This window comes from Poromitra crassiceps (genome assembly GCF_964638095.1).
Source record: "Poromitra crassiceps genome assembly, chromosome: 3".
NCBI classification, from domain to species: Eukaryota; Metazoa; Chordata; class Actinopteri; order Beryciformes; family Melamphaidae; genus Poromitra; species Poromitra crassiceps.
In genome coordinates, this window is record NC_139625.1 from 80819874 (window position 1) to 80832362 (window position 12489).

Sequence of the window (12489 nt, forward strand, 5' to 3'; positions counted from 1 at the left end):
TGTGTATAGTAGCTGCACGTGTGCCTGGTTCACTTAGTTTGCATAGTTAATGTTAAGAAAAGACAAAGAGAGTTAGGCTAACTGCTGTTGATCCCATTGTCAAGGACAGTCCAGCACGAAGCAGATATTGCATTTACATTTCTACATTTGCATAACGAGCTACTCATCTAGCTTTACCTCATTTAATTTCATCCTAATTCCTGCCAAATCAAGGCCAATATGTTTGAGTTGGAAAAAGAAAAAGTTGTAACTGAAACAACAATTATTGTAACCTCAGTTACAACTTTTTGTAAGTAATTCATTTGTTTTAAACCTGTAAAATAATAATATGTAAAAATATCGTTAACCAAATGTATACATAAATAAGAAAAACAAACCAAAAATAAGTTGCGTTAAAGAACCTTTTGAATTTCAAAAATTTTCTTGCTTCAAGTATTTTTTCTCTCTCTGTTGGACTGGACCACTTTGTTTCAGTCATTCACAAATATGTGATAACATAATGTCTCCCTATCTGTGTGTTGCCCTGCTGTTCTGTGCTGTTTGCATGCATTCAAACTTCTCAGTCAATGTATTTTATAGTTTATCGGAGATTCGGAGGGTTACCAGTAGAATGTTATTTATTTTCGAGTTAAATCATCTCTAGTTTGACAAATTGCATTTCCATAGTAGTGCCAGTGACCAAAAATACAATTGATTTTGGGTGAACTGCACCTTTAGGAGGGAATGCATGCCCCATACAGTTCCAAGTGTGTTGTGCATTAGCTGTACGTTCAAACAACAGTCCCTTCTAGGAACATGGTATGGAGCTCAGCTTACATAACTGGGGCCATTTGGGAATTTCCTGCCAGGTTTAAGGTGACCCAGATGTTTGATCTCAGAAGTATTGTTTCAGTTCAATCAGGATAACTGTCTTCATTCACCTGTCTGTCTGTAACCTTCTATATGCAGCCCACGAGCCCTAGCCTGGGTCAACCCAGCCTTCAACGTGACGTCACAGACTATGCCTGTAACATATGTATGGAGGTCACATGGTTGAAACTTGACAGATTATTTATTCTTCCGGTTTAAGAAAGAGCAATCATGAGCAAGTCGTTGCGAGTTCTGCCTGTTCCAAAGCCCTTGAAGCGATATTTCAGTTTAGGAGAACATTTTCACTTTTTTCAGAAAAAAGTTCAGAAATTAGTTCAGAAATGATGAATCCAGTTAGGTTCTTCTAACCTTGCAAGGCAGCTGGATTCACGCGGGATCATGAGATCAGATCACACAGCGTCAGGTTACTGGGAACCGGGTGACAATATTCCATACCATTCCATACTGTGTTGTTGACTGAGGTGTGTTTCCCCAAATACTTTGCCTGTTTGCGGTTATAGATAATTTAGGCCTATATAGATAATGAAAGCAAGATGTTTGACTGTTCCCGAGGTCCTGCGGAGTTGTGAGTGCAGCAGTAAAAATGTTCTTTCTTTCTTTCACCTCTTCTATTAATGAGCTTTATAGGCTAGTAAACAATGCAGTGAGTGAAACAGCTTGGTATTCTCTGTATACCTGCATAGTTCTCAACCTTTTTGGATCATTTTGACCCTTCTTAAAAAGGAAGCAATGCCTATTCAGAACCCTGTTACAGGCTGCATACTCAGCCCAAACAACTAGACAACAAATGATTTTCCCTTCTCAGGTTGCTTCATTAGATTCATTATCAGAGGAGGCCTAGTCTGACTCCGTTGAAGCAGCATGGTGGACTTAGCTCTCTCATTGGTGTCGACCATTTCAGTCGGTGCCGGATGGAAATCCCATTCCGCTCCCTGCAAGCTCTGCATTGGCTCCGACCCACTCTGACTGTGGCTGCGACCACATTTGGATTTCCTTTCCACGCCTCCCCCCCCCGTGTCGAATCTGTCTGCCTCTGCTGCTGTAGTGTTGAATCTGCCGAGCTCAAATGCCTGCGCCGCTGCCTTTGAAACAATAACAACAGCAGTGCTAATCGCTACCTAGTTGCTACACGCTGAAAACGATTGATGTGGATTATGCAATGAAGCAGCCTGCATGGTACATTTGGTGGATGGCTGTAAACAGCCATTTTCCCCTCTAGTCCACAATAGAAAGCGTCCCCAGCCAGACTCTCCTCGCCCCTTTGCTGGGAGAGTCTGGTAAGTGAGACTAGAGGAGGCCTGACAGATGCAGGAACCTATTCATTATGATAAGAAAAAGGCAAACATTTGACAAAAATTATGAAAATAAATTTGTATAATGTTTTTTTTAAATACTATCCCCTAAATCATATTGTGACCCCCAACAATTATCTTGCGAGCGACCCCCCAGGTTGAGAATCACTGAACTACATGGTTTTCAATAGTGATCAATTTGTGGGACTAAAACTGCACGGGCTACGTAGATGAGGCCACACCAACTGGTTTAAAACTGGTTTTACATGATTACTGTTTCTACTGGTTTCTGCCCTGTTAGAGTCAATGAACCTGTGAAGCCAAACGCTTAGTCGCTTAGCAGATCCTATATGTTGAGGCTGAAGCCTAACCTCCCATGTGTTTTGCAGCTCGTATGACGTGGCCGTGGTGGGGGGCGGCGTCGTGGGCCTGGCTACAGCCAGAGAGCTCATCCTGAGACACCCCACCCTCAGCTTCATCCTGCTGGAGAAGGAGAAGGAGCTGTGTGAGTTTGTGAGTTGTGCTTTGGGAGGAGGCTGCTGCTGCTATGTTGTGGCGAGAGAGAATAGAAGAGCAGAAACCCAATTATATCCTACTATAGAATAAGGAAAACTCTGCCTGTCTGCATCCATTTATCACCAACCGGTTGGCCGATCAACCTGAAACTGCACACAGGCGTTGAGCATTGGCATCGGCAAGGACTGACAATGTCGGTTTTTCCATTCTCCCAAATTGAAGCTGTTTCCTGTTGTGAGCATTGTTGGCAAGTCTGTAACGAGTTGCATCCCCGGATATGGACTCGTTATGCAATGAAAGAGGAATTGATCAACATCTGAAATGGGGGGGGGGGTTGACTTGTTTGAGTTTGTTTTACTTTGCTGCTGAGGTAATTTGGTTACTTTGTTTGTTGGGAGTCTAATATGGTTTGGTTTTTGGAATATGGAAAGTATGTAAACAAAAAAATAGCCAATTACAATACTTGATCAAAAATATCTGATTGATCATCACAGTTGATATATAATAATAATTAAAAAAAAATAAAAAATGGTGTGGATCTTTATGGCACCAGAAGTACAAGTGCTCTTTCTAAATTATTTTAGCAGACCATTACTTAATGGACTTGTTAGGGTCCTCCTCCTCCTCTCTCCTCTCTCCTCCTCCTCCTCCTCCTCCTCCTCCTCCTCCTCCTCCTCCTCCTCCTCCTCCTCCTCTTTCCTCCTTCTCCTCCTCCTCCTCCTTCTTCTACTTCCTCTTCCTCCTCCTCCTCCTTTAATTACGGTAATGTATCTGTGTGTCTCCTGTTTTAATCCACCAGCTGTGCACCAGAGTGGGCACAACAGTGGAGTCATTCACAGTGGGATCTACTACACCCCGGGGTCGCTGAAGGCCCGTCTGTGTGTGCGAGGAGCCACGTTAGCCTACGAGTACTGCGACAAGAAACACCTCCCTTACAAGAGATGTGGAAAGGTGTGCTTTAGTGTTTTTAGCCCAATACTTTATGCTGTTATATTACATTTACTTTGGGTATTTTATAAATGTATAGATATAGATATAGATATGTATTTTTCCCCCTGTATCATGCAATCTATGCATATATTAATAGTTTTACATGCAGCACTAGGAAGGCAAAATATAATTGTTTCTAAATTAGTATGATTACCGGTAGTAGGTACAGTTTTAGTATGGCTTGGCCCCAAACTCATAACCCTGGAAGTGTTAGTGCCATGTTTTACAGGTCTGCAAGGTGGATCATTGTGTTCGAAGTCAGTACTAATCAGAGGTATTTCTGTGTTGACAGCTTATTGTTGCTCTCGAGCATGAGGAGATCCCCAGGCTGAAGGCTCTGTACGAGCGCGGCATGCAGAACAACGTGCGCAACCTGGCCATCATCGACGCCAAGGGAATCCGAGAACGAGAGCCGTACTGCAAGGTAAGACGCGCCAAGATGCCCGTCCCTACCTTTTATGCTAGCAAAATGTTAGCGCTGTAGAGCCAGGCAGACATCAGACAAGAGAGAAGATCGCTGTGAAGGCTTTACTGTCAATTCCTCCTTCCAGGGTATCATGGCCTTGGATTCGCCCTACACTGGCATCGTGGACTGGCGAATGGTCGCTCTCAGGTACGGCAAAGACTACGAAGAGGCGGGTGGCACCGTGGTGACGGCGTACGAGGTGAACGACATCACCATGGCCAAGGAGAGCCAAGCCGGGAGCACTGAAGGTAACAAACAGCTTCTGTGCTCTACTGCGTAATGCAGCCCCCTTAGAGTTATTATACATCCATCTTATTATCACCTTCTTCTTTTTTTTAATCACGTTTCAGGAATGAAGTATCCAATAGCAATCAGAGACACAAAGGTAAGATGCCTGTGTGTGAAAGAGATGTGGTCAAGATACAAAGCTATCTTTGATCTGAACATGCTGATCCTTTCACTTGTACTGCACATTGTTGTGTTACTCTAGCCACTTTCACACAGAGCTCGCGCAATATTGCCGTTCAGAAGGCCCGCGACAGAAATTGCGTTCACACAAAACCAAGCAGCACCACCAAATTTCCGCCCCAGGGTGTGCATTCAGGTTACATCCACCCCTCCCGGATTTAAATGAGGCGAGGGGAGGCATTTCCACCCAGCTCCTCCTAGTAGCCTAAATGAATATTTTCATAAGTAGGTAATAGTGTAGGCTACGAATTCATTCAACAACCAAACATCACCGATGTACGCCCGCAGCTCTCAACGTGCAGCTGGTCGTTAAGATCAAAGGACAAAAGACGAGTGTTTTCCACAAGGCAGCATGGTAACACATGGCTTTCAATATTCATCTGATCGACTTTATGGATCCCAGATGCACCATCATGTTTTAGGTACAAGGCTCATTCTTACCTTTTGGTTCCAGTTTTTTGTAAAGCAAATTATTCCCATGAAGTAGCCTAATTGGCGTCCATTCTGAAAGCGGACGCCCGCATGTCAAACAGCTGCAGTCTGCATAACGTTACTCGTCGTCGGGGGAATAGTATAAATGCACATGAATAACCTACTATAGTGTTAGTTGTTTTTCGTAAGTGAACGCACAACAGGCTAGACAGATCGCAGGTCTGGAGCTGCTTTTCCCAAACATTGGGATTGTTTTGAGGAGAGACTGAAGAACAGAGGGAATAATATCCTCAGACCGACTCACCACAGACAAGATGCACGAGACGTCCTCTGAAGCTTATTATTATATCCGTTAATTTTGCCTACTAATGTCAACATCGTTTGAGCATAAATAGCCTATCCTACTTACTCATAAACTGTTAGGCACAGAGCATTCCTCCTGGTGCCCCTGTTGCAGTCATGATTGTATAGGCTACTTTTTTTTACATTCACTTATGCCTTTCTTGCTGTGTGAGGTGGTTTCCCCTGTAATTTTTTTATGAATGATCTGACCATTCGCACCTGTGTTGTGTGTCGCCGCTCCTACGCTTTCAGGTGGAGGCGGAGTGGAGGCTGATCCGGCGCTATGACTACCTCCACTGGCGGAACAAAAGGCGTAACACAATTATCCACGACTCCGCTTTCATCACTTTCACATCGGAGACGCGGATCACATATTCCGTAACATTTACCGCTTTCAAGGCCGGTGTGAATGAGGCTATTGTTTCCATTTCTTGCATTGTTTGCAGTGTTTGCATGGCATTGTTTTGGCAGGGCAACGAGGTGCGGTGCCGGTACGTCCTGACCTGCGGGGGCCTGTACTCAGACCGCCTGTCCCAGATATCTGGATGCAGCCGGGAGCCGCGGATTGTGCCTTTCAGAGGAGACTACCTGGTCCTGAAGCCAGAGAAACACTATCTGGTCAAGGGAAATATCTACCCGGTAAGTCCTCCCATAAACAGTCCATTTAGAATGTGATCAGTTGTGTAGTGTAGTAAACCTAAATAATTACCAGCCGCAACACCACGTGGTCGGTATTGTTTTCACCTTGTGAGTCAGTTTCACTTGTGAATGAGACCTCGGTCTCAATGTGATTTACCTGATAAAGGCTAAATAAAAAAATAAAATAAAAAAATCAGTGTCATGGAAAAATGTGGTCCTGGAGACATGGAGACACCTATTGTCTATATCTGTCTGCGGACAGATTTTGTTAGCACGATAGCAGCAAAACCGTGCAAGATGCAGTCATGAAACTTTACAGGTGTGTAGGTGACAGAAAAAAATGAAGCCGCCCACTAACCCCCCCCCCCCCCCCCCCCCACACACACACACACACACACACACACACACACTTGACAGCCCTGGCCCTCAAGTTGTGGGCGTCATGGTCGTCATGTAATCCCATCGCAAGATGGTCTCTAGTTAAAAGTGTACGACATCTACTGTCATAAAACTGCACTAGGGACACTTTGTCGAACCCAGGTAGTGCTGAGAGTAAAGAAAAAAGGTAGCGCTGAGAGTTAGGTCTTTTTCAAAGCACCCAGGAGATAAGCAGGCCATCTTCAAACTGAAAAAGCATTCAATTATTTGGTTCTTGGAGGGATTCAGTTACTGCATATGTACTTAGTTTTTGCTGCTCTATTTGATTCTTATACACATTTGTTTGCAGGTGCCCGACCCTCGGTTCCCCTTCCTTGGAGTTCACTTCACCCCGCGGATGGATGGCAGCGTTTGGCTCGGCCCCAACGCCGTGCTGGCCTTCAAACGGGAAGGTTACAAAGTTTACGACTTCAACCTCCGCGATTTTGCAGACGCACTGTCCTTCAGGTATGGAAGTCATCTCTATTTTGATGTATTCCTTAGTAAAGCATTTTGGAACTGTGTTTTGAGAAGTGCTGTACACAATGATTAGTACAAAGAAGACCTTGTAGCACTTGCCACTCTCTCTGAATCAGAGTAACTTAATTTACGCTCAGATGAACATCATTACTCAAAAATAGAAATAAAATATGTACATTTTAATGTAAGAATGAAAGATTCTGTGGCTCTATGATGCTTATAAAAGTGTTACAGTTTGCTAAGTACTCTCACAGATTCTGAAATCATCTACCGGTAATCGCCTAATTACCATGTAATTGTTGCATAACAGAAGAACCACTAATAACACATCCTTGCTAGATGACTGATATATTTCTCTCTGTCTTTATTTCACAGAGGCCTGCAGAGGCTGGTGATGAAGATGCAGACATACTAGATGACTGATATATTTCTCTCTGTCTTTATTTCACAGAGGCTGGTGATGGAGATGCAGACATACTAGATGACTGATATATTTCTCTCTGTCTTTATTTCACAGATGCCTGCAGAGGCTGGTGATGGAGATGCAGACATGCTAGATGACTGATATATTTCTCTCTGTCTTTATTCCACAGATGCCTGCAGAGGCTGATGATGGAGATGCAGACATGCTAGATGACTGATATATTTCTCTCTGTCTTTATTTCACAGAGGCCTGCAGAGGCTGGTGATGAAGATGCAGACATGCTAGATGACTGATATATTTCTCTCTGTCTTTATTCCACAGATGCCTGCAGAGGCTGATGATGGAGATGCAGACATGCTAGATGACTGATATATTTCTCTCTGTCTTTATTTCACAGAGGCTGGTGATGGAGATGCAGACATGCTAGATGACTGATATATTTCTCTCTGTCTTTATTTCACAGAGGCCTGCAGAGGCTGGTGATGAAGATGCAGACATGCTAGATGACTGATATATTTCTCTCTGTCTTTATTCCACAGATGCCTGCAGAGGCTGATGATGGAGATGCAGACATGCTAGATGACTGATATATTTCTCTCTGTCTTTATTCCACAGATGCCTGCAGAGGCTGGTGATGGAGATGCAGACATGCTAGATGACTGATATATTTCTCTCTGTCTTTATTTCACAGAGGCTGGTGATGGAGATGCAGACATGCTAGATGACTGATATATTTCTCTCTGTCTTTATTTCACAGAGGCTGGTGATGGAGATGCAGACATGCTAGATGACTGATATATTTCTCTCTGTCTTTATTTCACAGATGCCTGCAGAGGCTGGTGATGAAGATGCAGACATACTAGATGACTGATATATTTCTCTCTGTCTTTATTTCACAGATGCCTGCAGAGGCTGGTGATGAAGATGCAGACATGCTAGATGACTGATATATTTCTCTCTGTCTTTATTTCACAGATGCCTGCAGAGGCTGGTGATGAAGATGCAGACATACTAGATTACTGATATATTTCTCTCTGTCTTTATTTCACAGAGGCCTGCAGAGGCTGGTGATGAAGATGCAGACATGCTAGATGACTGATATATTTCTCTCTGTCTTTATTTCACAGAGGCCTACAGAGGCTGGTGATGAAGATGCAGACATGCTAGATGACTGATATATTTCTCTCTGTCTTTATTTCACAGAGGCTGGTGATGGAGATGCAGACATGCTAGATGACTGATATATTTCTCTCTGTCTTTATTTCACAGAGGCCTACAGAGGCTGGTGATGGAGATGCAGACATGCTAGATGACTGATATATTTCTCTCTGTCTTTATTTCACAGAGGCCTGCAGAGGCTGGTGATGAAGATGCAGACATGCTAGATGACTGATATATTTCTCTCTGTCTTTATTTTACAGATGCCTGCAGAGGCTGGTGATGAAGATGCAGACATACTAGATGACTGATATATTTCTCTCTGTCTTTATTTCACAGAGGCCTACAGAGGCTGGTGATGGAGATGCAGACATGCTAGATGACTGATATATTTCTCTCTGTCTTTATTTTACAGATGCCTGCAGAGGCTGGTGATGAAGATGCAGACATGCTAGATGACTGATATATTTATCTCTGTCTTTATTTTACAGAGGCCTGCAGAGGCTGGTGATGGAGATGCAGACATGCTAGATGACTGATATATTTCTCTCTGTCTTTATTCCACAGATGCCTACAGAGGCTGGTGATGGAGATGCAGACATGCTAGATGACTGATATATTTCTCTCTGTCTTTATTTTACAGAGGCTTGCAGAGGCTGGTGATGAAGAACATTTCTTATGGAGTCGGGGAAATGTACAGAGGCGTTTTCATTAGCGCGCAGGTTAAAATCCTGCAGAAGTACATTCCTGAACTCTCTCTGAGTGATGTACTCAGGTAAAGCAATGAAACAAACTCTCTCTGAGTGATGTACTCAGGTAAAGCAATGAAACAAACTCTCTCTGAGTGATGTACTCAGGTAAAGCAATGAAACAAACTCTCTCTGAGTGATGTACTCAGGTAAAGCAATGAAACAAACTCTCTCTGAGTGATGTACTCAGGTAAAGCAATGAAACAGGATTTCAAAATGCACATACAGTATGCTGTCAGAATACACAAAATGTCTTTCACTCATTAGCCGCCAGAGTTTTTCAGAAAAAGTCACTAGCCACCGCCAGGGTTTTTGATCATTTTCATTAATTTTCCAAGACCCACAGAATATTTTATCTATGACTACGTAAAGACTGAATATCCCAAAAGAAAGAAGAGAGCCTCGACTTTCATATGAAAAAAAAAGTTTGATTCTACCTTCATCCGTTCTTTAGTTATCGACACCTGAATGTAGGTTGTTTTCACCAAAAACACCACTCTGTGACCAGAAAGTGGAGGAAATGTCATTTTTGTAAATGAAGTCATCTTCATGGCTCCTGACCCGAATAAATGCCTTTGATGGCAGATACTGGCCAGTGTTACACTCAACTATGATCCCCATAATGATTTTGTTTCCCCTTCCGGTCAAACTCGCCCGTGCGCACAGCTTTCACTGTAACACCGGTGTGAGAAAGAGATTCACCCCGCTATGAGAGAGGGGAGCCCGGGTCGCGTGTTCGTCTTGCGCGGGGGGGCTACTGGTTGTCTGTGTAGCCTACTGTATGTCAGGAGCAATCTACCGGCTGAAATTTACATGGTGTCAAGAGTTTAGGAACTGGATTACTGTCAGCGCCTGCAGCGTGGTGAAAAGAAAATCCTTCACGTTTGAGTGAGAGGCTGACGGGAGATTGTTGCTTTTTTCTGCTTCCTGGTTTTGTTAGACAATCGTGGTCGATCCTGTAACACCTTTAGACGTGCTGTAATGTTTCACAAGGTGAGTAAGAGAGCCATCTATCACATGACGGTGAAAACACTTATTGCCGTCCGATGACATCAATGGCGGGGAAGCGTTTTTTCTTTAAATAACGTTTAGAGACGCCAATGGCGGAGAATTGGGAAACAATTGTAATATTTCTTCTAAGGTGTTATTATCTGGAAGTGGGTCTAACTCAACCAAACATCTGTGATAGAGGTGGGACCAAATCAGTCGCAAGTCATTCTTAAGTCTAAATGTAGAACACCAAGTCAAGGCGGAACAAATCAAGATTCCAGGATCAATTTAATATCTTAAAAACGAAATATCTAGGACTTTTCATTATGAGTTTGATTTCTATAATCAGTTTCAACTTCAATAAATTCAATCATTCCATAGAAATTCTCAAAACACAATTCAAATTCAGTTGTCCGGTGGAACACATCCCATCACTTTTCAATCTAAGTCATTTACACAAACGGAAGATCTCAAGTCAAGACTTTAGAAACATTTTCAAGTCATCAAAGTACAAGTCAAGACAGTCAAGTCTCAAGCAATCAAAATGATCACTCAAATCCAAGTCATGTGTGAGTTGTGTATTGGTATGTGTGTATTGGTTAAGATGATTTCATGTTGTTTTCTCTCTCCCAGGGGCCCTGCGGGGGTCCGAGCCCAGGCTCTGGACCGGGATGGAAACCTGGTGGATGACTTTGTGTTTGACGGCGGCGTCGGGGACGTGGGCAGCCGCGTGCTCCATGTGCGGAACGCTCCCTCGCCGGCAGCCACCTCCTCCCTCGCCATCGCTGAGATGGTCGCAGACGAGGTGGAGAAACGCTTCTCGTTGTAGAGAAACGGAGGGAAAGAGAACAGCACACATCCCAGCGTCAAAGCTGTGTTGTACTGTCACACTGCCTCAGCATCGCTGTTTTCCGTTTCCCTGGCCACCTCACAACAGACATGACCTTAATTCAGGAGGATAAAGTAATGCACTGTATCTTTTACGTCACTGCTTTACTCAATTGCAGCTGTGAGGTAGCCCCTTTTTAAGTTACTTTATACTTTTTCTCCACTCCATCACTACATTTTTCTACACTACATTTAAAGAAAGGGAAGTTACTAATTGAATTTACCAATATGAAGCATCCAACCAAACATAAGATCGCTGACAGAAAGTGTCAGACATGAACTCTGGACTATGTCCACTGAATCACCCGGTCTGGACATTCCCCAGAGTTACCCTTTCATAAGTTTCATACAAGAGGCATTGTTGTTTTCACACACGGGAGGCGAAGTCCTCCCGTATGTAGAGAGAGAGAGGTAGGGGGGGGGGGGGGGGGGGGCAGACTTTTAATTACATTTTTCAATGTAGACGACATCAGAGATATATTTCAGAAAGCAATTCTCCCCATGAAAAAACCTTTGTTTTGTTCAGGGTTAAAAAACGTGGGCTTGCGATGTGTCAAAAAGCTTGCACATCGCCCAAACGTCGACTGCCAAATAGTGATGGCGGTCACATTAAATGCTGGAAAAGGTGATGTTACAAGTGGCATTCAAGTCATATCTGACCCGTTTTCAATGTATTTCTCCCCACAAAATTTATCTCTCGAATATATAGCCTATTGCAGCACTATCATTTTCTTGTTGCATTTTCAGGATTCAAACAGACAGACCGGGAGAAAAAGAAACCATTCAACTTGCACTTTTTTACTCACCAGTTTGGCTCTCTTCCAAATAATCCAGCCATGTAACGATATGTTCATGAAATGAAATGAAATAGCACTGGAACATTAATGGTTTGTAAAAGTGCCATTTAACAATATAACAGAAGTAATCACAAGTTGTCATCAACCCGCCCACTTGCTCGCTCTGGACATTATGCTGTCGTTTTCAAACATGCACTGCTCTCCGAGCGACATGGACAGTATAGGCCCTGTACTATAGGGGCTTGGGTGGTTAAGATCTGTTTGCCCGGCCGCGCGCTCGCAACAGACAATTGGGTTCATACATACTCCCCATCTGAGTAACGTCTGGATATCTTCAGAAGTTCACTGCATGTCTGGAAAGGGCTTTTAGTTGTATTTAAGATCTGTGTGTTTCTTCCACCACTGACTGGATGACAACAGGTAGTTTTACCCCAGAGGTAAATAATGGACAGTAAAAGTCCCCTGAAGTGTAAGAATGATCTGTGGTTTTGAATATTTCGTTTGCAGTTTACAAGTAATAGACAAAAATACGGGTTGTGCTAAGTTCATTTGACAGTTATTTCATCATGAA

At 43.3% G+C, this 12489-nt stretch overlaps 1 protein-coding gene across 1 annotated transcript; it reads left to right on the forward strand.

The window, feature by feature from the left end:
* The first annotated feature begins 3502 nt into the window (after positions 1-3502).
* Positions 3503-11407, forward strand: l2hgdh (L-2-hydroxyglutarate dehydrogenase). Its single transcript, XM_083632764.1, has 8 exons — positions 3503-3629; positions 3961-4092; positions 4220-4382; positions 4485-4519; positions 5848-6015; positions 6743-6900; positions 9138-9269; positions 10867-11407. Exons 2-8 carry the CDS (start codon positions 4021-4023, stop codon positions 11060-11062), a joined length of 924 nt encoding a protein of 307 aa, XP_083488890.1. The 5' UTR covers positions 3503-3629; positions 3961-4020; the 3' UTR covers positions 11063-11407.
* Positions 11408-12489: the final 1082 nt, after the last annotated feature.

Coding starts and splice junctions, on each gene's coding strand:
- l2hgdh (XM_083632764.1), top strand. CDS start 4,021: ATGCAGAACAACGTGCGCAACCTGGCCATCATCGACGCCAAGGGAATC. Junction 6,901..9,137: donor GCAGACGCACTGTCCTTCAG/GTATGGAAGTCA, acceptor TTTATTTTACAG/AGGCTTGCAGAGGCTGGTGA. Junction 9,270..10,866: donor TCTCTGAGTGATGTACTCAG/GTAAAGCAATGA, acceptor TCTCTCTCCCAG/GGGCCCTGCGGGGGTCCGAG.